Source organism: Pituophis catenifer, unplaced genomic scaffold (genome assembly GCF_029215685.1).
Source record: "Pituophis catenifer annectens isolate HBS135680 unplaced genomic scaffold, rPitCat1.0.hap2 SCAF_2, whole genome shotgun sequence".
NCBI classification, from domain to species: domain Eukaryota; kingdom Metazoa; phylum Chordata; class Lepidosauria; order Squamata; family Colubridae; genus Pituophis; species Pituophis catenifer.
The window spans coordinates 158,073,792-158,100,380 of NW_027256882.1; the positions used below are offsets into that span (position 1 = coordinate 158,073,792).

Sequence of the window (26,589 nt, forward strand, 5' to 3'; positions counted from 1 at the left end):
AGCCTACCTGCTGTACTGCACTCTAACCACTGCGCTACCAAAGCTCATAGCCCTAGAGTAGATTACATTTTTTGATTGCCTCAGGTGCATCTTCCACTAACTCCAGATTTAGGAAAGGCCGAGGAAATCTTTATCCCTGAGATCCAACAGAATAGTTGTTAGGGATGAAAAAAGCATCTGCACTGGGTAGGTGTCCCTCTGATTCTACTCACTCAGTCTATGTTTCTTGATGCACTCAGAGATCTTGTTCCACTGTGATGTGATTCTACCTAAGTTCCCAAATGATCATTTTTTTAAAGTGTTCAGGTGCTAAACCAGCAATAATACTGTAATGCTCTTTTGGTTTCTGTCTCTTATAGCAACTCAGTGCCATTATCGCTGCCTCAGCGTCCGTCAAATCGTCACAGAAGCTCAAGCGAATGCTAGAGGTAGGTCAGTCAGCTGGCATTAACGTAGTTAACAATGGAAAGTTGGAGCACAACCACCACCATTTACTCCTCATACACTTTTTTGGATGCTAAAATTCAACCCAGATGAAGTAAAGAAGCAAACGAAGGGAGCCTCTGAGCCTGTGAAAGGCCTTACTTTCCTTTTTTAAAATTGCAATTTTATTAAACTCACCGAAGTATAAAAATATAAATGAAAATAGTGGGAAAAAGAGGGGAGGGAAAGCAAAAAGTGTAGGGTAAAGGGGACAAGGAAAAGAAAAGCATTGACTTCTGTCTCTTTTTAGCACAATAGAATAACATAATAAAATTACAGCCTCAACTTTGTACTTTTACATACTTAATATGTACTAGCCGTTTCTATAACAACAAAGAAAGGTTTACTTTCAATTACTATTCGTTCAGGAGCTGTAGACTCGTAACTTGGAATGTGGTTTCTGCAGAGGCAGAGAAAATTCATCCCAGGTACTCGTGCCCTGGGCTTCACTGGCTGGAGTTTTCTCTTGCTCCTTGTACCCTGGATCGACTTCTCCTCTTCTCTCCCCACAGATCATCCTGGCCCTTGGCAACTACATGAACAGCAGCAAGCGTGGCTCGGTTTATGGCTTCAAGCTGCAGAGTCTGGATTTGGTAAGGGAAGAGCCATGGAAGAGGCTCATATGGTTATGATCCATATATCTGTAAAGAGTAGCCAATTGGATTTGTTAGAGGTATCCTAAGAAGAAAGAATTTAGTAATTAATGTCCTATCACAACGTACAGCACTGTGCACTTTTTCACACTACCCTTGCTTTTGAATTCTAATGAGTGAATGCATTTCCCCACAGGGCATTCCATGTCAATGTCCATGCATGTAACTGAACAGATGGGATTGTCTGTGTTCACATGCGTGTACCGTGGTCTAATGTTTGCACACACTGATGCTGATGAATTGATAATTTGTTCTTCCTCATTTCTAACCTGGAAGCTGTTGGACACCAAATCAACTGACCGGAAGCTGACTCTTCTACATTTCATTGCCATGATGGTGAAGGAGAAATATCCTGAGCTGAGCACCTTCTGGCAGGAACTGCACTTTGTGGAAAAAGCAGCAGCAGGTAGATGGTCCCTTCAACCGTGACAACCATAAATGCCATCTTTGTTTCATCCTGGTCTTAGTGAGGACCCCATTAGTTGCTTCATTTCCAGACTCTCCTTCATATAAAAAAATCAGCAATTTTTTTTTGCTATCTATCTGGAGATGGTATGGAATTCGAAGGCAACATTTTCTGGATATGTAGAAGCCTCTGGCTTTGTCTTAGAGTACTGGAAGGAATATGATCTGACTTGTAGAGGGAAACTACCTGCAATCTGATATATAATATATGGCATAATGTATGAAACAAATATTGCTGCATTTCGCTTAGTATGCAGATTGTTTCCAGAAAGGGTAGTGGTGAAACAAGGCAAGCACTAAGCAGACTGATAGGTGTGCTGGTATATAAATACATGAAATATAATTGGGAACGGAATTTCCTGTTGCTAAGCTTCTCAGACTAAAAAGTGGACTTGAGACCACACACCTAAGCTTCTAACAACTTAGAGAACGGGGCCCTCCAGAGATGTTGGGCAACAATATTTTTTTGCAGTGTTCCTGGAGCTGATGGCAATTGGTATCCAACACTCACATCTGGAGGGTTAAGGATCTCCCTGCCCCTGCTGAATAGGGACAGGTCAATCCTGTCAGGGGGTTCTCCTGACAGCTGCCACTCTATCAGCTTGAGGATGGCTGCGGTAAACCACAGCTTTCTGTCCTGGAGATCAGCTGTGCTAATGTACAGAGACAGCTCTTTGGGTTTCTTTCTTAGGATTCAAACAGGCTTCCACTGATTTGCTGGATTCAGATGATCCAATTGACACAGAAGCAGTCTGCCCCTCCTCCTGTACAAATAGCTTATTGAGTGATGCAGTGGCATTCAAATTAATCTGAAGCTGTCACAGTGATAAAGGCAGCTGCCTTCTTGGCCACTGTCCCAGACTTTGTTGTGCAGCATGTTAAGCTGTTGCTGTTCTTTTGCAGCTCTAGGAAACTGATAACGTAAATAATTTTGGTGAGGTTGGAGATGCCTTTTTACAGCTAATACAGCTGGAACAGAAGGGATGCAATTCAAAGGAGAGAGTAACAGAGTGACAAGAGAGTGGCCACCTCTTGCGCAGGGCTGCTGTGCAAGTGATTGAAGGGAAGCATTTTGGCCTTCTCTTCTGAGTTTGCTTAACATAAACTATCTGGGATAAGTGGCTCAAAACCACTCAGGTTCCTGTCTCTGCTGTGAAAATATAGGCTTTACACAATGTGCTTGATCTTTCAGTGTCCAATTTTTGTGAACCCAGCTCATTTCAGGAGGCCCCTAAGATCCGAAGTTTTACTTCTCAATCTTTTTACTTGATGTCTCTGAATGGTTTATAACAAGTGGCATGTTGATAAATGTATAACAACAACCAACTAGGCTTCATGGCCACAGCTCATTGCTAGCCACCAAACAGCTGATTGACCTGCTAGGCACTGCAGCTCAGCTCTGTTCTAAACCGATCTGCAAAATTCCAGAAAATTTAACAATTGGCTCTGGTGAGCTGATACAGTATAAGCTGGCTCCAGCACAACATGGTTCATAACAAAAGTTTGTGTGGAATTCCTAATTGCCTTCCCCCTTCTTCTGACAAACTTTCTGTGCAATTTGGCAAGTGGTTGGTGCCAGTCCATGGCATCCCCATGAAAGCCTCAGTACCCCAACTGGGAGTTCTGGGAAATGTACATTTGAAGGCATCAGGGTGAGAGAGGCCATGTTTATATAAGCTGGAGTGAGAGATGATTGGGGAACAGACTGTATACAGAATCCACCGCTTGTTTTTAATTAGCGTGTGGCTATTTGTTGATGGACAGAATTCTTTGCTGAGTAACCTTAGAGAAGATCACTGCTCTTGAGAAGATTGAATATTGAGTGTGGAAGAGGGAGAGGGAGATGGGAAGAGGTGAGGACAAGAAATGATATTATCAAGGAGTCAAGTAGAAGAACTAAAGGATTAAACCGAATACTTAAAAGACAGTTTTCTCAAATTATGTTGAGTTGTGGCTTTGTGAAAGCTAGTATAATGGAATCCAGTTCTTTGAGCAGCAGGATATATTGTTAATAAATTAGTGTAGCAGTGTACAACAGAGCAGCTTAAACACAAACCTGGGAGTCATCAACCAGAATTAAATGCTAAAGGCATGACTTGTACCTACAAGTACCAGGTACCTCTGAGCACGTTTTAATCCTAGGATTTTTTTTTCAGTATCAGAACACAATTGACCTTGTGCACTAATGTTGCACTAAGTTATTCAAAACATTCTGTATGTCCATCAAATTTGGGCTGGGGATGGAGGGGTTTCATTTTATTTCCCCAAAGATCCGCGTATAGATCCTGATGCACCTTCTGCCTGTCTCTGGCACAGAAACACAAATGCTCTCCTAGCCCCCTGTAAGCCTATAAACTCCTTTGAAATTCTTCAACCCAAGTTGTCCCGAGACCCACTTGGTGACTTCCCTTACTCCGCAGTGTCCCTGGAGAATGTGCTGCTGGATGTGAAGGAACTGGGGCGTGGAATGGACCTGATTCGGCGGGAGTGCAGTTTGCATGAACACAGTATCCTGCGTAACTTCTTGATTGCCAACGAGGGGAAGTTGGACCGACTCCAGAAAGATGCTAAGACAGCGGAGGTGAGCGGAGGGGCAACTGGATGACAAGGATTAATAGAGAAGAGCTTGCAACCAAAACTTTGCTCCTCTCTGGTGCTGAAGCATTCAAGTGCATGAAGCTGGTATATGAACTCCATATACTGAGTGCACCCTGGACCATGTATGAACATCCTGCTGTGTGTGATTTTGCAGATATATTTAGTGCCAGATTTGACTAATCCATATTTATTCAACAGCAGAGATGTGTGACTGACGTCAGAGAGTGCTTGTTCCTGCTCATATTCTTGTGCAGAAAGATTGTGTGGAGAAGTGGATGCCTTTTCTTTACAGCTGTTAGAAAACGCTGTTCTGCTGTGTAGATCGGATTTCTGGGTTTGCAGTGCTTAATGCACTGCACGGTTGTTTCGACACTCAAGCCTAAAAGTACTGGCAGTTAAGCTTGGTAGCCTCTGTCTACAGCAGTGGTTCTCAACCTGTGGGTTGCAACCCCTTTGGGGGTCAAACGACCCTTTCACAGGGGTCACCTAAGACCATCAGAAAACAAGTATTTTCAACTGTTTTAGGAATAATTTTATGGTTGGGGGTCACCACAACATGAGGAACTGTATTAAAGGGTCGAGGCATTAGGAAGGTTGAGAACCACTGGTCTACAGCAAGCCTGAAGGTCTGCAGAAGCTACTGTTTCGTTCATCTTGCTTATCTTTTGTGACAGGAAGCCTACAACACGGTCGTGCGCTATTTTGGCGAGAGCCCCAAGACGACACCGCCCTCGGTTTTCTTTCCAGTCTTTGCACGTTTTATCAGAGCCTACAAGGTGAGGGTTGGGAAGTGGAGATTCGAGATAGGTATTTTTCAACTTTAGTTGCCAACATTGAAAAACACTGTTCTAGCTGGCTACTTTAGAAGCAACAGAACTGCATGCTTGATCTTGTATGAATTTGGGAGCCCAGTCCAGGGGTGTTTTCTACTTACCTTTACTACCAGTTCGCAATGGGAGTGTGTGTGCTTGCTTTGCTCGTGCGCGCGCGCGCACAATTCTGTGCATGCACAGAAGCTTCTGCACATGCGCAGATCGTCCATGATGATGTCCAGGTGGGTGGGCGGAGCCTCCCGCCGCTTTTACTACTGGTTCACAAGAACCGGGAGCAACCCACCACTGGCCCAGTCGTAAATGTCTATCATTAAGCTCTGCTGGACACGCTCCTAGAGAAAGCAGCTTTGGCTGGGACTAGGCATGGCCAGTGAATAAGGGAATTAGAATGTTCTTCCTGTGTGGGCTAGAATGAAGATCTCCTGAATGAAGATCTCCTGTGCCAGGCCACTCATCTCAGCCAAGCAGCTTTCCAAAATGTTACCTCCCCAGAGCATCTTCCAGAGCAACCATCACGTGTGTTAATTATAGACTTTTTTTCCATTGTTGGGAGAAGCCATCACAGATCTAGGATCAGAGCTGACAAGCAAAGCCCAGACAGAGGAAGAGAATGGTAGGCCAGCTGGCAAGGAAACAACCAGATGGAAAAAGAGAGAGATGGTTTCTTTCAGCGAAAAAGCACTTATAATCAGGGAGTGCAATAACCTGGTGTCTTTATAGTTAGCAGTGGCATAGCAATAGCAATAGCAATAGCACTTAGACTTATATACCGCTTCACAGTGTTTTACAGCCCTCTCTAAGCAGTTGACAGCCTATTGCCCCCAACATTCTGGGTCCTCATTTTACCTACCTCGGAAGGATGGAAGGCTGAGTCAACCTTGAGCCTGGTGAGATTCGATCTGCCAAACTGCTGGCAGATGGTGATCAGCAGAAGTAGCCTGCAGTACCGCACTCTAACCACTGCACCACCATGGCTCATAGAACTACTCTCTTACATCCCTGGATTTCAAAGTATGGGTAGTCCTTGGCTTATGACAGTAATAGAGCCTGCTCATCATGGTTATAAGTCATGGCAGTCATAAAATGATTGTCGGTCATAAAGTTCGGTTACATGACCGAACTCATTTTACAATCTTTTTTGTGGCAGTTGTAAAGCAGGCACCATAGTCGTTAAGCAAACCGCATGGGTGTTACATGAACTATTGGTTCGCTGTGGGTGCAGAAAACTGGAAATAAATGCCTGTTTTCGGCAAATCTGTTGTAAAACGTGGTCATAAGATGTGGGACATTGCAAACAGGTGTAAATGCAGCCCAGTTGCTGAGCATCTAAAATTTAGTTACATGACCAGGGGAGGCAACCATTAAAACTTCAAATCCAGGTTGTAAGTAGCCGCCAGGTGGGTCCATTGTAACTTCAAGCAGCCGCTAAGGAACGGTCATAAGTAGAGGACTACCTGTGTTGGTCAGTGGTATTAATATCCCAGCTTGAGCTGTTCACAGTTGTTTTTCTGAGCGGGGTTCCCAGTGGAACAGAGAATTGGGGCCTCATGTATTTACATAGGCTTTGCTGCAAGCTGAGGCCCTTAAGGGAGGCAGCTGCCCTTTCAAAATTCATTAATACATTTATTATGGCAAGTTCTTTCTTGCTTCATCCCAAATGCAACAAAGCAACTGTACTAGGTAATCAGATCTGCATTTGTCAGAAATGGGGTCAGTGATTCATTTTAAAAAGTCTACCTTATGGGGAAATAGATCAAAGCTAAATTATAAGAATAATTTCTTTACTAAGGAATAGAAAAAAGAAGACATTAGGTCTTCTGAGCTTTCCAAGAAAAAAAACAAGAGAAGTGTCTGCTGTGAATTTCCTTAGCTTTATTCATCCAGGCAGCTTCATGTCCTGGCCAGAATAACCCTTTCCTACAATCGCCCATTGAAGTGCAGGCAAAATTTACCAGGTGTATTTTTATTTATTTATTTATTTATTTATTTTCATATTTGTATACCGCCCTACTCCCAAGGGACTCAGGGCGGTGAACAGCCATAAATAAATACAAAGACATACAAAAGTTAAAAACTATTAAAAAAACAGGTTAAATAATTTAGGTTTAGGTTCAAAGATTAAAACATCCAAATTTATCTAAAAGAGATTTAAAACCCAATTTAAAAGCCAATTTAAAGGCCAATTTAAAAGGGAGAGTTAGGCCAGACCAGCCTGTTGGAATAAAAACGTTTTTAGGGCGCGGCGGAAGATGCGTAGGTCTTGGATCCTCCGTAACTCCGGGGGGAGCTCGTTCCAGATGGCAGGTGCCCCCACAGAGAAGGCTCTCCCCCTGGGGGCCGCCAGTCGACATTGTTTGGCTGACGGCACCCCGAGGAGCCCCTCTCTATGGGAACCTCTCTATTTCATAGGGGAACTTGGCTTTCCAAAATCTGGATCACACTCTCTTTGTCTGCTGCCATTATTTGCCTATATAAGTGGTGTTAACCATATGGAGACAGATACAAAGTGTTTTTTTTTAAAACAGAAAACATATACAAACACAATAGGAATAAAGTTACCTGCTCTGTAGACAAAAAATCTCAGGCTCAGTCTTAGCATCTCTGGATAAAACAATCTGAGATAGCACTTGGGCTGGAATAAAACTGTCCAGTCTGAGACCTTGGAGAACCAACTAACCAACCGGTCTAGTTGACCTAGATTCCATCTTTACATCCATTCTACCTACCTGGCCATTGACCAGTGCTTCTCTACCCTACTTTTGCACTGTTCTTTCTCTTTCAGGATGCAGAGCAAGAGAATGAACTGCGCAAGAAGCAGGAACAGGCCCAAAGGGAACAGGCATTGGCCCAAGAAGCTAAGAGGCTAGAGAAGGTAAGAGATGCTCCAGGACATCATGTTGTATGGTTGGCAACAATTCGAGAAGCCGCTGTGTGGGTGTTGTGTGTGTCAACTCGCAGGAGAATTGTTTCATCATTATGTCTCATGGGCTTTGGTAGAGCTTCAACTTGCTTGTAATATATTTTATTATATCATTAGAGTATTAGCTGCTACTCTTGGATGGTATCTCATTAGAGAATGGAAGGGTGTCTACCAAAGCATGGGATGCTTTACCAGAAAAGGTGCAGCCTATGCCATCTGTACCTGCTTTTAGAATAGGCATCCGGCTAGGTCTCTGCTTCTCTGTATTCTGACATGTTCATTGGTTCCTCGTTAAAGAGATCTTAGCTTTCCCATGGTTTTCTATCCATGTTAGGGTAGAAATAATCACAAATATAGATATTTCAGCCTGGGCTGCCTACTTATCTACAAATCTGTTCCCAGGGAAATTCTTGATCTTCTGACTCCAGGGACAGATATGAACCTTCCTTGGTGATAAAACATCTCGTGGAGGAACTCAAGCAGAGTCTTAGTCTGATGTTAGTGTGTATTTGCCATTGCAACACATATTGTCAGTCTGGGTTGGATGTGTTATCTGACTCATGTAGTGCATTGTATTGTGAATGAAAGGAAACCAGATTGAATGGACATGAGATAAACCCCAATTTGGATTTCTCAACCTTCTTTTGGATCGGTCACAGAGCAGCAGGGGTGGGTTCTACTTACCTTTACTACCGGTTCGCATCGTGCCCGCATGCGCAGATCACTTATGATGACATCCGGGCGGAGCCTCCCACCAGTTTTACTACCGGTTCTTGCGAACCGGTCCAAACCGGGGGCAACCCACCATTGCAGAGCAGGATGTGTAGTGGTCAAGCTGGGCAGTGTCTGTTGCTTTTTTTCTCCTTGACCATCCCCAGTTGTCTTTGCAGCGCAACAAATGGCAGCAGCAAGAGTTAATTGCTGAGCTGAGGCGACGCCAAGCCAAGGACCACCGACCTGTTTATGAAGGCAAAGATGGGACCATTGAGGATATTATTACAGGTAACTCCTGATCCTACCATTCTAATTTCCTGGGCTTTCATGTTCTTCCAGGGAAAACTTTACCGTGATGCCAGAAAAGGAAAAAGGAGATCTGCTACTTGCAACATATTTGGGTATTGGGTCCTCTTAACCTTAGCCCAGGGCCTTTAAAAATCCTCATTACCCTCTTTCACAGGGAATCAGGCTTCAACATCATGCCGTTCCCAGATTAATAGGGGATGACATCGTTTTAAGATGTATTTCAGAAAGCACCAGTCTTGAACTGAAGCATGATTGAATCATATCAAAAAGCCCAAGAGAGAGCAGTAAAACCATAGCTGAGGCTTCTGTAGCAACTATTTCAAAAGCAAGATTATTCTTGCTCAGGCAGCTTTCCCAGCCCTGACTGACAGAACTGCTTCCCTTGCTTAAATTTTCAGTAAAGTTCCAGGAATTTTGCTTCCTTTGGCACTTTTTGTTACTCTTTGGGGATCAATAGATGTCCCACCATGAATCAGCTGTTGGGCTGCTACGTCTGGGCTACAGAAATATGCCCAACCATCAGACAGAAGCAAAAATCCTGACATCATCTAATGCAGCGGTCTCCCACCTTGGCAACTTTAAGACTTGTGGAATTCAATTCCCAGAATTCCTCAGCTTTGCTGGCTGAGGAATTCTGGGAGTTGAAGTCCACAAGTCTTAAAGTTGCCAAGGTGGGAGACTCCCGATCTAGTGGGTGCCTGGATTTTTGAAGCTGAGGTCTAGAAGTCCTGGTCAGTTGTCAATCCCTGGTAGCCTGTGGCCTTAAAAGCCTGCCTTCTGGGATGCCCCTGGTGCCCATAGCTCTCTCTTCTTACCACCCATCTTATTCTGCTGCTTCCACATCAGTAAAATTTTAGGCCTAGAGATAATGAGCCCATGTTGTGAGAAGACTGCCAGACAGCTGTCACCCAGATCTGACAAGTCATTGTAGGTGCTCCTCAGAAAGTCTGATTTGGAGTCTTCTCAAACCAGGAGTTGGGGTAAGGAAGGTGCTGGTGGCAGCAGTTCTGATTGTGAAGGTCACCCTCTCCTATCCTGGGTGCGAGTAATCCATGTTCGTGCGTGAGAGAAAGACAGTGAGAATAAAATGGTGTGAATTGAATGCCTCCTAACCACCCACCTGAAAGGTGTTAAACTCAGCCTGTATTTTCATACTTTGAGTATCCATAATCCTGCTTATTAGGGCAGGAAAAAAACAGGGCAGAGAGAAAACGTTGCTTCCCCCCCCACCCTCTTCATTGGAAACCTAAAGGCTAGTGAAATGATCCAATTTTCCTGTGCAGAGGATTTCTTCCAAGCCGGCTCTGATGTGATGGAGTCTTGGCTTTGGGCCACTTGCCCTGTAAAGAGCAGAAATCCAGCTTTCCAGCATTGGGTGCATCGTTGTTGGTGGCTGTAGCCAGTGGTGAAATCTTCCCCGGTTTGCCACCAGTTCGCTGCTCGTGCATGCACGCTACGCACTTATGCACAGTGTGCACCATATGCACGTTGCATACATGTGCACGTGCAGTATGTGCCAAATGCGTGCTTCGCGTGGAAAAATGAGGCTTGGGAGGGGAAGTAGAACAGCAAGGGGGGGAACACTGTAACGCGCAATTTAGATTCACTAGAAAGCAGGATTTCCTGCTTTCTAGCAATTTTAAATTGTGCGGCACAGCTGATCATTGGAAATACCGGTTCAGAGGAACTGGTAGCTTTTTTTTACTACCAGTTCGCCCAAACCGGTAGTTTTTATCACTACCGGTTCGCCTGAACCGGTGTGAACCGGTAACATTTCACTGCTGGCTGTAGCCTTATGGACCACGGTGCATATCTTTTGAGTGCCATTACACACAGTTTTATCTTAAGCTGTGCACTGCATATTGAACAATCTGATGTCTCTATGTCTCTGTCCATCCATCCCTTCCCATCCCACAGTATTGAAGAGTGTCCCCTTCACTGCCCGTACGGCGAAGAGGGGCTCTCGCTTTTTCTGCGAGCCGTCTCACCACGAGGAGCCCAACTGTTAGCTCCACTCACCTCCCCCATCAAAGGTATCCACCCTGGATCGTCAGTTGCCACCTCTTCTGCATGCAACTCCTTCTCTGCCACGGACCCCCGAGAATTCCTTCTCGCATGCCTTCCCGCCTTCTCCCATGAGCTCAGGGCTTCTCAACTCCTTCCCCTCGATCTGCTCCTGCTCTCCCCCCCACCCCCCCGGTGCAGGAACAGAATCGTCCTGTGTAATTGGCAGCGTTGCCTAGAAATCCCAACCGCAGCTGATATCCTTGGGGATTGTTCTGCCTTCGATGTCAGAGGTTGAACAAAAGAGGTGGGGGGGCTTCAGCAGGGTTGGCTTGACCATCTCCCGGCATAATGGTCTTGCCAGAATCGCTGTGTCCCCCCCAATCCCTTCTAAAAAAAACATTCCATTTCCCCTTAGGCATTGGCTCAGACCAGAACATTGTTTTTCATAAATACTCATTTTCAGAATTTTTTTTCCCCCCTGCTAACTTTCTGGTATTTTCGAAAGAAAATGCTAAATAATAACAACTTTAAAAAGAACCACTGAGCCCTCCTAAAAAATGTTGATGCCCCCTTGCCCTTCCCTGTTGAGAATCCCTGCATTGACTCAACCTGTTTTTTTTATCCCTGCATGGTTGGCATGACAAAATTATCACGGATATCCTCTCCTGATTGCATGTTTCAGTCTGTCCTCTGTTCCCAGGATCCACCTTATCACACTAATACAGTATACTAGCTTACTAAATCCACCCTTGATTTAGGGGGATGGGGTTGGGGTTGGGTAGCCGGTTCACTGATGCTGCTGAAACACTCGTTGGGGATGGCAGTGATATCTGCTAAGTGCACAATCAAGAAAACCATCACAATCCTGTCCCCAGTATCAGATTTTGCTGGTCTTCTGCTGGAGGCCAAAGTGTGCAAGTGGCACATTGTTTTGCTAAAGTTAGACTGCATCAGTTTAGACTGTAGATGTGGGGTCTGTATGTTTTAAGTACTGACCTAAACATCCTAGGGTGAAGAAAAAGAGTATGCTTTGGTGACTAAGTTGAAGCATTGGCTGTGACTTTCTAGTTTTTAGTTTTACCAATGGGAAACTGGCCTTTGCCTGAGTCCTGGATGCTGCTATTCCTGTACAATGCAGACATTGTAAACCACCCAGAGAGTGCTATAAAGCACTATGGGGCAATATACAGGTAGTCCTTGACTTACAACCACAATCGAGTCCGAAATTTATGTTGTTAAGTGAGACATTTCATTATGTGAGTTTTGCTCCATTTTACGACTTTTCGTGCCACAGTTGTTAAATGGATCACAGCAGTTGAACAGCTAGTAACCCGGTTGTAAAGTGAATCTGGCGTCCCCATAGACTTTGCTTATCAGAAGGTCACAAAAGGTGATCACATGACCTTGGGACACAGCTATGGTCATTAATATGAACCAGTTGTCAAGCGTCTGAATTTTGATCAGATGATCACGGGAATACTTCCAAGGCCGTAACTGTGAAAAATGGTCATAAGTCACATTTTTCAGTGCCTTTGTAACTTTGTACAGGCACTAAACAAACTGTTGTAAGTCGAGGACTACCTGTATAAGTACTATTGCTATTGTATTGCTATTTGCTGGATTGTGATAATCTGAAATTAGGCTTAATTAGGTTTAAACTCATATCACTCACCAAGCTCAAAGAGCACCAAGGACACCACAGTTAATCTCCTATTTCTTCTTGATGCAACTATATAATTAAGTGTTCCTAGCCAAAGGAACAGATTAGTTCAAGGTGAACCAGGTGGCAGAGAAGGGATGAAAAGCTCTGGTTTTTGACATCCTCCATAGAAATACAGAAATACACAAATCCAATACCCTTTTGGAGGAGAGAAACATTTTCTTTCCCTTTTCAATCATCCAGCTCCCAAGGTTGTCTTGAATGGAAAGAAGAGAAGGAAAGCAATTTTAGTCATGTCTAAATTACTCCCTTTGAGTCAGGGCAGTTCACTCCCAGAAAATTGAGAAATGAATTGTAATCTAAGTACGTGTTTTGGAGAAAGAGGAGCAGAAACTGGAAAGATGCATGCCCCGGCTGATGACTTGTGTAGTTCAAGTATCCATAGATCTTCCAGACCACCTGTTGAGTCATCTTTTGGCTGAGCCTGTTTTTGAGTCAAAAGAAGCAGAAAAATGTTTCTAGTTTCTGAAGGAACCTTTTCAGAACTTTGTCTTTTTCCATAAAAGGATAGACTATGCAAAATGGGCAGAAAGTTAAGCATGCTAGTGTTTCATTCAAAAGTGGGAAATGGAGTTCTTTAAAGAATTCCAGGTCATAGCTGATTGGAAAGGCCTTCCTCATTTTGAGATGATAGCCTGGGCTAGGGAACTAGGCTTGCATTTCTACTAAACAGCATGCAATATGATTTTTATGAACAGCTAGGAAAACATCTGCATTTCAGATTTAGCCACACAGTTTAGGAGCTGGCCTTATACAAATGGGCCTCTTTCTACTTCAAGTGTCTGCTGCAGGAGGGGAGATAATTCTGAGTGACTTTTCAAATTGTCACAATCCAGCAAGAGGCAATAGCAGTAGCGCTTAGATTTATATACCACTTCATAGTGCTTTATTGCCCCCCACAATCTGGGTCCTCATTTTACCGACCTCGGAAGGATGGAAGGCTGAGTCAACCTTGAGCTGATCAGGATCGAACTCTAAGCTATGGGCAGAGTTTGCCTGCAGTACTGCATTCTAACCACTGTGCCACCAGGGCTCCCATAAGGCTAAATGGGCAGTATTTTACCAATCTTTATGTACTCCTAAATTGTCTTGCATGGATAGAAAATAGTTTCCCTTCTCTTTCCTGTTGCCTTGCTCTTTGTTTAAAGAATTGTCTAAGAATTTTTGTTCTAATTGTTTCCATAGCAGCAAGAACCATTTGCCTCTAGTTCCCCCTCAATTCATCTACAGGAGTAAGGAAACACAGTTCTCTGGAATCCTGGAGCCTAATTTTGGCTTTGCTGCCTACATGGGGTACCAACAACCAAAGATTTGCACTTGGGCACCAAAGTGAATAAGTAGCCTTGGCAGTTGTTTATCCCCAACTGATGTTTTGCTAACCACCAACTCTTTCTGCTGGAGGAAGGTGGAAGTCCTTTTTATAGAAGGAAAGCACCTCTAAGGGGAAAATGTTGTACTGCAAAATGCTTCATTAGGGTCTAGAAGGGTGTAGACTTGATGGGTTGTGAAAAGTCCTCCAGGGACACAAATAGTGGCTTTGTCATCTGCCTTCTTCCACCTCATCTGGCAGCAAAATGAACTAATTTCAGAGCGTCTGTCAGGGAATTGCGCAGCAGGTGTCTAAATGGAAGTCAGGGACGCTTGTACCCTGTTTCCCCTAAAATGAGACATCCCCTGATAATAAGCCCAATTGGGCTTTAGCGCATGCACTAAAATAAGCCCTCCCCTGAAAATAAGCCCTCCCCAAAAATATTTAAACACATGCGCAGCTGGTCCCTGCCATTTCCTCTGGTTTCCTCCATTCACCCCAAAATAATAAGATCTCCCCGAAAATAAGGCCAAGTGCTTATTTCAGGGTTCAAAAAAATTTATGACAGGGTCTTATTTTCGGGGAAATACGGTAGTTTTAGATAGATAGATAGATAGATAGATAGATAGATAGATAGATGATAGATAGATAGATAGATAGATAGATAGATAGATAGATAGATAGACAGATAGATGATAAATAGATAGATGATAGATAGATAGATGATAGATAGATAGATGATTAGATAGATAGATAGATAGATAGATAGATAGATAGATAGATAGATAGATGATAGATAGATGATAGAAGATTGATAGATGATAGATGATAGATGATAGATAGATATAGATATAGATATATAGATGATGTAGATGTAGATAGATACTGTAGATATATAGATACACACAGACACACACACATATCAAACAAAATAGGCAAACAGGGGCATCATGAGGTAAATCTCAGAGCACACAGGGCACACAGAAGAAAAAAGGTGTGTGGGGGGGAAGGAAACTCCCCACCACCACTCATAGCAACCCAACACAGTGCAGATTGCCTCACACAAGAGCCAGCACTCTCCAATCAACTCTTAACTGTATAATATATTTGGTTCATTATACAACCCCATTGCTCCAGCTACTAAATTTAAATATCTTAACAGCATCCCTAGCTATCCCTCATTCGTGGACTCCCTGGGGATGCCCTGCTTCCTTTCTGACAACATTTTCCTTTCTCCTGTAGATTCTTACATGCCCTGCCTTTCCAACTGGCGAATGCTGCACTCCGGTGGGCCCGACCTTGTTCTTTTTTGCCAAAGAAGCAACTTCCGTTCTTTCAAAGACTTTCAACTGAAGGATCCAAGGGACATTTAAAAAGTGCCTTCCCGCAACAGTATTATTCTTACTCTTTTATAATTTAAGATGTATTTTTTTAATCTGTACATAACATGTTCCTTCCTACCGGTCCCTTGCTCCTGCAGCCCATCAGTAAGTCAACTTGGACAGATGAGACTGTTCTGGCTTTTGAGAAGCGCCCTGGGCAGCAGGAGGCTGGCACCCTCCTCGAGCGCCTCAAGCCTCAAGCATCCAAACCAGAATTGCACTTTGACCATTCAACTTGTCTTTAATGGATGGAGACAATGAGCACTATCGTTGCTAGGCCCTGATGTATTGCAACAGGGAAAAATCAGTCTCTGGTAGTAGGCCTTTGTATACAGATCAGGTCTTGTGGAAAAGCTTTTGTTGTTGTTGTTGTTCAGGAGCAGTCTTTTGCGATTGTGTGGTTTTCTTAGAACAGGCTGTGAGAGCTGACTCTGGGGAATTTGAAAGGCCTTAGTGGCCTTGGAAAACCACTGGAAACTTTCTTCCAAAGGGAAAAAAAATAAGACCAAAGTCTCATGTCTTAACTGCACAAAAGTAACTGTGTTGATACAGCAGGGAAAAGTGATAGTGGCTAGCCAACCCTTGAAAAATCCTGGGTAGGTTACAGACTATCTCATTTTTTTAAAGAAACTCTTTGCTATTTTTCGAAAGGATGAAAATCTGCTTCCTATTTGTATGTGGCATGTTCTACTCAGTTGTTGTTTTTTTTTTATACTTGGTGGACCAAACAAAATGTAGCACTGCCTATTATGCTTATTGAAGCTTTCAAAATAAGTAGAAATTAAGTTATGCATGAAGGTTATTCTTGATGAATTTGGCCAAGTCATTTTAATTCATGAATGAGATGGGGACTGCTTTTTAATTCATTGATGAAGGATAAATGGCATGATTTCCTATCATCATCAAGAAGAAGAAGAAATGGGCAGAATTCCCTGAACTACTTTGGAGTAAGCCTTTTTAAAATGGAATTCCTCATAGTTTCAGGAGATCCTGCACTGAAGAACTTATCTATAAATATTACCTCATGGCTGGATTGATTCAACCTGGTTACTGAAGTAAACAATTTCTGGGTTTTCATAATATGTTGAACCAGACACTATGGGATAAGATTACTAGCTCACTAAACCACAAACAAACCATAATTGACATGAAGGCCAACCATACTTAGCAATTTATGCAAATATAGCCATTGGATCTTGAACTAAGTTGTTTATGAATATTATGTGAGCCAAGAAATAGAACTCATTTATCTCCCCCACACCTGCTCCTTTAAGGTTGTCTAGGTTGGAACCGTCTCTAACTCAACATGCATTTGCAATCATTGTTGTCCTGATGTTTGAAATAAGGCTGCTTGTTTCAGCCTGGATGCTTTGAGATAATCAGGTCTTGCTTTAACTTCTCTTAACTTGCCTGATAACTTCTGACCAAAGATTTTGAGGTATGAACAGTTTAGGATAAAGCCACTTGACAATGGTTAGGTTCTTCAACTGTTTTTTATTCAGAGAACCAACTTGACTCCTTTTATTTTACAGCACTTTTTGCAGCTAGGAAATCAATAAAGCTAAAGATGCTTCCGTAGATCAGTCTTCTTCAACTTGGTACCATCCAGGCAGGGGTGAAATCCAGTAGGTTCTAACAGGTTCTGGAGATCCGGTAGCGGAAATTTTGAGTAGTTCGGAGAACCGGCAAATACCACCTCTGGCTGGCCCCAGAGTGGGGTGGGAGTGGAGATTTTGCAGTATACTTCCCCTAGAGTGAGGTGGGAATGGAAATTTTGCAATATCCTTCCCCTGCCAAGCCCACCAAGCCACGTCCACAGAACCGGTAGGGGAAAAAAAAATTGGATTTCACCCCTGCATCCAGGCATGTGGGACTTCCCTTTTTGATGGAGTCAGCATGGCTAATTTATTTGGAGACTATAAAATTGGCAAAGTTGATACAGAGTTTAATTCACCAAATAGATCTTTTGATGAAATTGTCTCCACTCTAGTATTATGAAGCTGTCTCTTCTTCTGAAGCCTTAATCTAGAGGGATCACTTACTATGCTTGTCTTATGGACGTTTATGAACTATGATTTTAACTTCACGGAAGAATATTTGCCTAACAGATTGCCCCAATATGAAATTGCCCGCATAAGACAGGAAGATAATTGGGGTTATTAAACAGCTGTGATGTCCTGGTCAATTACACAAAAGGTCTCTTGGATCAGGCACACCTGAAGCTATAGAGATTTATTTTGCCAAAAGTATCCTTTGTATAAAGTCCCTGTATTAAACTGTGCCAAAGAATTACAATGGTTCCTGCAACCAATCCAGTGCCTTATGCGGAAAATGGAAGTTTGGCTCCATTGGCCCCTCTAGGACCTTTGGTGCAGCCCTCTATGAATACAGCCAGCTTCCCCTTGAGCCTGCCTTTCTTTCTTACGTTGTAACAGCTGCTTATTCTTCAGAGTCCTCTCTTCCGTGGTTGCTAGGTCTGCTAGGAACATCAGGGACATGGGTTGTACTCTTATCCAGGAAGTAGAGAACTTCTGAACTCCTCAGCAATTTCAGTCCCATAGAGATTGCTGAGAAGGGAGGCTTCATGGTAAAGTGCAGAGAGGTAGATATAGTTGTCTAGATATGGCCCTCATCCATCTCCTGAATGCAGCTCTCAGGGCCACAATGCCAGAAAAAAGGTGGGCCTCTGATCAGTTTAGCATGCTTGATAAGATTTCTGCTTATGGATCTGAATTTTGCTCGTAAGGCCTGTGGTTTAGGAGATGGCTTTGAATTTCAAGGGAAATCAATGGCTGTGCCAAGTGCATGGTTTGCATCAGTGAAAATTCTAGTTTTAGAGTGATCTCAGACAGCTGGGAGAAGTCACTTTTTTCCTGTGATATACCTGGAGAGCTGCTGCAAAAACTGTGCTGCTGGATGATAGGCCAGTGGTCTGACTTTATGATACTTGTCTGCATAGGGAAAGCCACTTAGTGGGAGGCACAGGACTGTAGCCTTAGCGTGATATTCAGACTCCCCACCCCAGGTTAGAACAGGACACAACAAAGGTGAATGGATCATATAGTGTTGGCACTTTATGGAATAGAACTCTTGATCCTTCCTCCCTTTCTCTCCTTCCTGTTAAGACTTCCTCATTCCATTCCTTCTGTGACAGTATATGGAAAAGGGGTGGTGCCTTTTATTTCTGGCCCCTTAATATAAAAATTCATTTGAGCAAACTCTTCTAACATTAAGCACAGTATTCAAAATTCTAGTATTGTTTGCAGGTGGGAAGGGGGGAATTAACAGTATCTCTCACCAGCCACATACGAATCAACCATCTCTGCTTCGGGGTTCAGGTGGGGCAGGGAGAAGGTTATGCTACGTTATAATCTCTTTGGCTTCTCTCAATCAAAGATGTCATCTGCCTCTTAAACCTGGCAAATTGTAACTAGCATCACTATTGATAAAATATCCTTACCTCTTCATCCACTACCGTGTTTATACATATGAAAACCACTGGCTTAGGGACACCTCCACTGAAATCAGTCACACTTACTTGCTTAAAGAAGGGGGCATGTATCCAAGCCCCTAAAGTGATGATTATCCTTTGATTAATGTGTAACTCTATCCCTGGCCCCTCTGGTTCTCTTCTGTGTGTGTCTTTGTTGCAAAGAGGAAAATAAACATGCCAAGGGAACTAGCTATCCCATTTCCACCTGTTCTTGTTGATGTGATAAATTCAGAATGGATAGCTCCTTGTCCGAACTTTAGTAGTTTCTATGTAGTTGTACCCCTGCTCCACTAAGCAAACTACATTGAGACTTGGCTTACTGGTTAAAAACACAGAATGCTGTTCCCAGTTATCATCAAGATGTTTCATTTTGTGCTTCAAGAGTTCATGGCTCTATATTTATAATCACTTAATCAAGCCTTGTAACTAATAAAATGTTGTCTCAGATGCCCACATTCCATCCAAGACCAGGCAATGAAAAGAATTGAAGTACAAACAGCTGTATGTACTGTATGTGATTGAGACAGGGCAATAGCGCACAGGAATGACTTGAGAAGAGTAAGTTAAAACAATGGCGAGATAGTGGGGAACCACAATTAGGCAAGCTTCTGAATGTGTGCCAAAAACACTGAACTTGAACGATTGCTGGGTAATGTCTTGGTAAAGGCCAGAAAGTGAGTAATGCAACCCTCAAGCTTAAGAAAGGTTCTCTTACTCTTGAGCCCTTGGACAAAGGGCAGGAGCAAATTGCAAGTAGCATTGTAAAGGTTTGTAGTGGCTAGTTTGCTTTTCGTCTGGCACAAGGGCCAGACATCAAACCTTCCTGCTGCAGTACAGCCAAAGGACAAAAGACATTGTGCCATTCAGAATGTTTGCCTTTTCCAGGATGGGAACTTAAGATCCAGCTCGTAAAATGAAAACACTCATGAAAAATTTCAAATGTGAAAGCACCCTTAGAAATAAGAATGAATTTGACACTTATTTCAATGCTATATAGAAAACCAAGGGAGAAAGTTAGGGTTGTAGCCACTTTGATTTCTGAAGCAAACACTAATATTGTCCTCCAATATACCAAATGGGACCAATTCTCCACTCTGCTTTCTCTCAAGAGGTTTCTGACCCTGTTCATGGCAATGCTAATTCCCAAGCAGGCAGAGTATTCTTGGTGTTACTTCTGGACAGTTTACAGCATAATCACTTCAGCATAGTCCTCCTGTGTAGCTAGATGTAACTTTTTTGTACATGTGAAAATTATTATTGATTATACTGTAAGCCAATGCCTTCCTTCCTCTTGAACTGTACAGAATTTCTACTAATGGGAGAAGGGAGGAAAAATAAAACAAAACCAAAGGCTATACACCTTTGCATTTATTGCCAATGAATGTGTCTTTTCACCTCCCTGGTTTGTGCGATTCTCCCCCTCCTCCCAACTTACAGTTGCTCATTTGAGAGATGCTGAATGGAACATGTCTCTTTGCCTTGAGAAAGCTACTAAGAGTCAGACCCAGCCCCCAACACCAGTCCCCCCATCTCTGAATATGTTTTGAATTTCTTGGGATTCCTAAGTATACTTTGAAAACAGCTCTGAAATTCTCTAAACTATGTCATTTTTACTTAAGATCACCTTCTCCGAACCAGAGATGGCAGCCATAATCTAGTCAATTGGGAGGTCAACTTTTGAGAAAAAGCTGGTTTATGAAAAAGAAATCTTCAGGGAACAAGTTGTGGAAATAATCTATGTGCACATAATAAATTCTAGTACAAGGTTATAAATACGGAAGTATGGCATCCATCAGTTAAAAATGTGGAAATCAGCAACCTGATCAGCATTTGCAGCTTGTTTATTCACACAATGATTATGGATGAATCTCATACTCACTTTATATACACCCAGCATGGCTACTTTGCCACACGTACCAACTTAGGATATTTGCATATCCTCTCTTCCCTTTTTTAGATCTATACTTGCCAGCATACCTTCAAGTCCTCTGTTATTTTTGGGGATTATAGAGGCAAACATAGATCCAGTCCAATAGGTTATGAAAATACTCCTTTGAAGTTTTTTTTCCCTAAAATCATTTGGAACCAATATAAACTAATTTTCTACAGGAGGCCATAGATTGGTATTTTCAGTCCAGATTTATTATAAATATTGTTTTAAAAATTCCATTAAACCCTTAACTCACAAGGGGATACTGCAACCAGGGAAAAGGATCCAGTCACAGTGATAACCTTCCAGAAGATCATGTAGCCCATTCTTGTCTCCAGATTTGACAAGACTGATGCTGTATCTCAGCTGTTTCCTGCCGCCATTTTGCATCTAGGCCAAAGGAGGCTCTGGGATAGTGTGGCCCTGGTGAAGTCTGAGTGGAGACAGACATCATTCATTCTGGTGCTCAGATGCAATTCCCCCAATCCTCTGCTGGATGATCCAAGAGCCGGGTTTCAATTTTGGTGATGCCCTCCAGATCCACAAGGGACACCTGAACTTTCCTCCCTGTCCTGATGCTTGATGTAGACTGGTGGTGTCGCTGGAGATGACTGCTGCCAACGGGCAGGAGCAGCCGCTCCCGTCTTAGAAGCAGGTGAACGTAATGAAGAAGACTGTGACCCAACGTGCGGGGTCCAGCAAGAGCAGTGCATACACTTGGCTTTGATGCCACCAAGGCTAAAACAAGGCAGAGTTGCCACAGGAACAAGGACTGAATGCTTTTCATACAACGGTGTTGGGGGTGCCTCAAAAGAGGCAGGGGTCAATTACTGGTCACCCAGTTGCTGCAGCAGAGTCCGCCGCCGACGTTCCAGCTCCCCTTCGCTCAGCTCCTCGCTCTCTGAGGTGTCCCAACCACTCTGACAGCAGAAAGAAGGCAGGTAAGAACCCCTCATCCAGCCTTCCCTCCAAGCCTTCCTTTTTTTCTATCTTCCTCCATCCTCCATGTCCTAAAGCAGGGATGAGCAATTCCCTTTATATGGCCCCTAGAGCCCCAAGAGATCGAGACTGCTGAAAACAGAGAGCAGTTCTTGCCATTTTGAGGATGAAATCTCCTAAAACAGACATATCACTATATTTAAAAAAAATATTGTAGCCATATCTCTCCCCAAATTCCGCCCTAATCGCCCCACCTATTTGTGGTCTTCAATTCCCCACCCAAAAGGGTTAAGACAGGGCTGGGGAAACTATGGTCCTTTTATGACTTGTGGACTTCAACTCCCAGAATTCCATGCTAGCTCAGGAATTCTGGGAGTTGAAGTGGACGAGTCATAAAGGCGCTATAGTTCCCCACACCTCTGGGTTAGGAGAAGCCATTCCTGGGCTGGGATTCTGCTTGTGCCCTCCCCACCCCTCCCAAAGTCTCACCCGCTCCCTCCGAGTGCCCCGGGGAGGGGAGTGGCCCCTCCCCTCAGGTCGCAGAGGCGCCTTCCCTCGCTCCCACTCTTCCGCCCGGCTTGGCTCCTTCTTGTGCTCAGCTTCGCTTTCAGGGCTGTTCTGTAAAAGAAACGGTTTGCGGGGTGGGAGGGGCCTGGGAGGAGTGGGCCTGGGTGACCAGCCCATTTGGTGACAGAAGGCTAGCACAACCAAGGAAGGCAAGTGAGCCCCAAAGATTGTAAACCAGTAATGCACATGTTGCGATAAAACAGTTGCAAAGTACCAAACTCTGCCAGGTGGGTTTGGCAGTGCCTCAGAACATGTGTACCTTCAACCCTGGCTGCTCCCTTGAATCCCCGGATAACGTTACCTGCTCCTACTCTGTGGGTCGAGACCCATGTGGAGGGAGCTGCCAGGAGAACGACTCCTTTTTTCCAAAGAGCTTGGTTTTATGCAATTGGTCCTTTTCCATTTGGGTCTCTCCCCTTGCCTCCCTTCTGCTGTCACCGCCTACTCACCGACTTATGCCGTTTCTTCTTGCTCTTCTTCTTCGGCCTCTTGGCACGCCTGGGGCTGTGCTCTGCAGGAAAACAGGAAGTTGCGTGCAGACGGGGAGACGGGCCGTCCCAGCCTTCCCCTGGGATGACCTCAGCCCACTCCCAGCAGTGATTCCACGGCAGCAGGCCAAGGATCTCACAGACGTTCTGGGAAGGTGGCTGAATATTGGGTGATGGGGTGATGCAGATGCTATCTATCAAGGGATTTTTCCAATCAAATTAAGGAAGAGCAGTTTGCATGCTGTGGGAGTTTCCTCATTTTTAGAGTGCCAAGAGCCGCCAAAGAATTGAATTGTATTGAAACTTGTATTGGTGAAAAGGATTTCAGCCCATCATTTTTTGTGAGTTTTAAAACAAGTTAAAATAGGTATGTGACTCCAGTAGTGTTGCCTGGGGTGGGGTGGTTGTTAAATAGGAGAACCTGATGAAAATAATGTGTTGTGGGCCCTGCCGTCCCGTTTGAACATCATCTTGACATTGTGCAGATGTTCCAAACGGATAGAGCTTACAGTCTGACACCACAAAGCTTTTGTCATTTGGACAGAAACGACAGGAGCCACAGACAACTTTCCTAAACCTGTCTTAACTTTCAGCAAGTGTTGTGCAAAATGTGAAAACACATCCCCAAAATTTACTCCCTGAGTAAATTTTCTCTTCATCCACAACATGGTGCTGTGCCCCTTGAAGGCTAAAAAATGTATACTTCAAAAACAGAAAATGCAACCACTGGCAACAATAACGTTGCCTGTCCTAAACAAGCCGATGCCTATGGATTTGTTTTATAGGATTTACATGTTTTTTTTCCAAATACAAAGACTGCTGCCTAAGTTTCCCATAAGGACTTCTTTTCTATGGAGCTAGGCAGTTTCTCATCCACTCCAAGCCTTACCTGAGTCAGGGGAAGACGACGCCCCTGAACCTGCGGATTCTGAGTGGTTTCGTTTCTTGCGCTTGGCTGCTCGGTGGGGATGATCTGAACCGGATTCTGAGCCCTGCAGGAGAAAAAGAAGGACTCACCAGACAGCCTCTGCCAGAGGAAGAGTGGAAGAAGAAATAAGCCAAAGTGAAGATCAAAGGTATCAAGGAGGAAGAGGAGCAGGAAAGGATCAGGCCAAGCTGCTGCATTTTTAAGTTACTAAGCAGCACAATCCTAGATCTTGAACCAACTTATCATTATCCATCCTGTACAACAGTAGCTAGCTTACAGAAATCACCCCCACACCAGGCAACCTTCTCATTAGAACAGCTTTTTTTAAAGCTAATTTCCTCCAACTCTTTGTAAGTCCCCAGTCAAGGTGCCTTAATTTAAAGCTAAACAGGTCCTGATCAAGCTTACCAACCCTTGCCAAGTAAGAGATGAGCCCTCCTGAGGTCTAAGGTGGCACCTCTGGCTTCTAGCCCCTTATCCTACTGAATTCCCACCCCACCCACCCGCCTTTGAGTTTTTCTGGCGCAGAGGGGTCATCTGGCTTAACAGTGGTGAACAGGCTGGAAGAGAAAGCTTTGGGGGAAGGGGGTAGGAATTGAAGCTGAAATGCCATTCCCAAAACTGAAAAGCTCAAAGTGCAAAATGCCCCTTTTTGCATATGAAATAGGTTGTTTTGAGCATTTCAGAAGTGCTTCAAGCTCACAATAGATTGCATCTCACTCGGAGCAGAACTGTTTCCAGTTCAAGATACTTTCAAAATGCTCTAAATTAGCCTGACTTGCATCTGAGACAAGGTGCTTCAAATTCCAAGTGGATGTGATGGAAATGTGCACCTGCAGCAACAGAGGGGCAAGGATCTGGCCAGCTCAAGAGCTTTCCCAGAGAGAGGCCTGGATTAAGAGACTGTGCAGTCCTAAACTGGAGGGAGGGAAGAGGTTCCTCACAGACCCTGGCCTAGAAGCTCTCGGGATATATTTAGTAGCATAGAAGTTATTGCTTTAGTTCGGCAAGATTCTGTCAGGATTTAGTTTGGCAAGATTTGGTGTAAGCAAATTAAGGACTGGGCTTCATTGGATTTTGCTCTCGTCTCTGGGATTGAGCCTGACAGTGGCTTAGTTCAAAACCCAGGAGAATCCAGATGCCCTTGGCCAACATTTTTGTATTTGCGCACTCCGTTGAGTCTGTCCTCCCCAAATCTCACCGAGGCAGAGTGCTTGCGATGGTGTTTCTTTGGCTTCTTGGCATGCTTCTTGGCCTTGGTGTGGAAATGCTGGCACTCACTCTGGGGAAAAAGGAGGGCTGGGTTACTTGGGCCCCTTTGGAACGTGGCCTTCCCAGCCACTGTCTTCTCTTCCCCTAAACTCTGCTGAAGATGTGACCTAGCCTGGTAACAAAACGTTTGGAATCCAACCCACAAGCTCAGAGAACGAACCTCCACCCTCATCCTACACCAGAGCTACAGCCACCATCGCAAACTGTCTTCTCTATCCTCTTCAGCGCAACTCTACTTACTGGTCCCATGGGGTTTCAAGCAGATCCCTGGCTGGGATTCAACTGCTCCGCCAGGCCCAAACAGGTGCTGCTCACCTCCAGCAACTGCAGGAATTCACGAAAGAGGCGGATCCGTTCTGATTCAAGTGTGATCTGCTCAAAGGCAATATTGTTGACAAACCGCTCTCTGACCTGACCAAGAATAAGAAGCACATATCACATCCTTTCCTGGAATATGCAAGATTTGGGGGAGGGGGGGGTGTTCATGGGATTTCCAATCTTACTGATGGCAGGAGACCCCACCACTGTATTCAGACACAAACATTTCAAGGGATAACTAATTGGTGCCAGACCTCGGATGCTGCTAGAAGAAGTTAAAATTTCTTTGAGCCCATGGCAAAAAAAGTTGACGCCTTTGGGCCTAAGCCACTGTTTTGCTACTTTCTCACTCAACCGTGGGAGGAGATTTCCAATTTCTCTTAAGTTGGTTTGGACAGAAGCATCCATTGTTTTGAGACAAAGTTATAGATCAACCTGCTCCAAAAATAAGGCTTCCAAGTGCATCCTTGTAGGAATCTTTCCTTCTTAGGCTGGCCTCCCTCCACTAAGGAGGCATTCAGAAGCAGAGGGGTGGGTTTCTCCAAGGGTGGGAAATGCACATGTCCAATGCCAAAAGATACATTCAACAGTTGGACCGATTGTTCTATTATTATCTAGATGTAATCTGCCATCCTCTTCCTTTAGCATCCATTTGACACTCGACTGGAAAACCTGCCCTGCAAGGAGCAGAAGATCTCACCTCATCCCAGGGGGTATTGGGCTCCAGGGGAGGAGCTGCCTGACGCAACATGCTCTTGAAGGCGGCCTCCTTCCGCCGCATCTTCCGGGTTTCCTCCTTTTCCCGTTCACGCTCCCGTGCCTCAGCCTTTTCCAGCAGCTGGGGGGTGGGGGTGGGGTGGGAAGGCAGAGAACGATCACCACAGAACATTCCTATCACTAAAATATCTCCTCAGTGGTTTAACTGCCTCTTCGTTTTATTCATTTATATCACACCTTTTATTAATTTTACAAATGATGCAATGTAGTGAACAGATCCGACACACCTTCCTCCTCCTATTTTCCCCACAACAACAACAACCCTGTGAGGTGAGTTAAGCGGAGAATGAATGACTGGCCCAAGGTCACCCAGCTGGTTTTCATCACTAAGGTGGGACTAGAACTCAGTGTCTCCTGGTTTCTAGCCTAGTGTCTTAGGCGCTACTACACCAAACTGGCTCTCGTTCATAAACCTGCCCCTTCCTAGATTTTCCTGACCAACTTTTGCAAAAGCAGCCATCACCTTTTCTGTCTGCAGCTCGCT

At 44.1% G+C, this 26,589-nt stretch overlaps 2 protein-coding genes across 7 annotated transcripts in view; one reads left to right on the forward strand and one right to left on the reverse strand.

The window, feature by feature from the left end:
* The window catches only part of FMNL3 (formin like 3), a 110,727-nt gene extending 90,463 nt beyond the window's left edge, over window positions 1–20,264 (forward strand). Inside the window, 9 exon segments of the mRNA XM_070937872.1 lie at window positions 360–428; window positions 996–1,076; window positions 1,413–1,542; window positions 4,022–4,182; window positions 4,874–4,975; window positions 7,815–7,904; window positions 8,843–8,954; window positions 15,254–15,282; window positions 15,284–20,264. Of these exon segments, the coding sequence (XP_070793973.1) occupies window positions 360–428; window positions 996–1,076; window positions 1,413–1,542; window positions 4,022–4,182; window positions 4,874–4,975; window positions 7,815–7,904; window positions 8,843–8,954; window positions 15,254–15,282; window positions 15,284–15,364 (855 nt within the window). The 3' untranslated portion in view covers window positions 15,365–20,264.
* A 742-nt stretch (window positions 20,265–21,006) lies between these two features.
* PRPF40B (pre-mRNA processing factor 40 homolog B) overlaps window positions 21,007–26,589 on the reverse strand; it is a 28,797-nt gene continuing 23,214 nt past the window's right edge. For 3 of the 6 annotated variants that reach the window (XM_070937875.1, XM_070937874.1, XM_070937873.1), the window contains exons 21-27: window positions 26,029–26,166; window positions 25,326–25,421; window positions 24,940–25,020; window positions 23,700–23,802; window positions 22,772–22,833; window positions 22,245–22,373; window positions 21,007–21,736 (exon numbers count right to left, since the gene is read on the reverse strand). In XM_070937875.1, the coding sequence (XP_070793976.1) occupies window positions 21,644–21,736; window positions 22,245–22,373; window positions 22,772–22,833; window positions 23,700–23,802; window positions 24,940–25,020; window positions 25,326–25,421; window positions 26,029–26,166 (702 nt within the window). In that variant the 3' untranslated portion in view covers window positions 21,007–21,643. Of the gene's footprint in view, window positions 21,737–21,772; window positions 21,932–22,244; window positions 22,374–22,771; window positions 22,834–23,699; window positions 23,803–24,939; window positions 25,021–25,325; window positions 25,422–26,028; window positions 26,167–26,589 lie in introns of those variants that run through there. The other 3 variants (XM_070937877.1, XM_070937876.1, XM_070937878.1) reach the window with 3 other exon arrangements.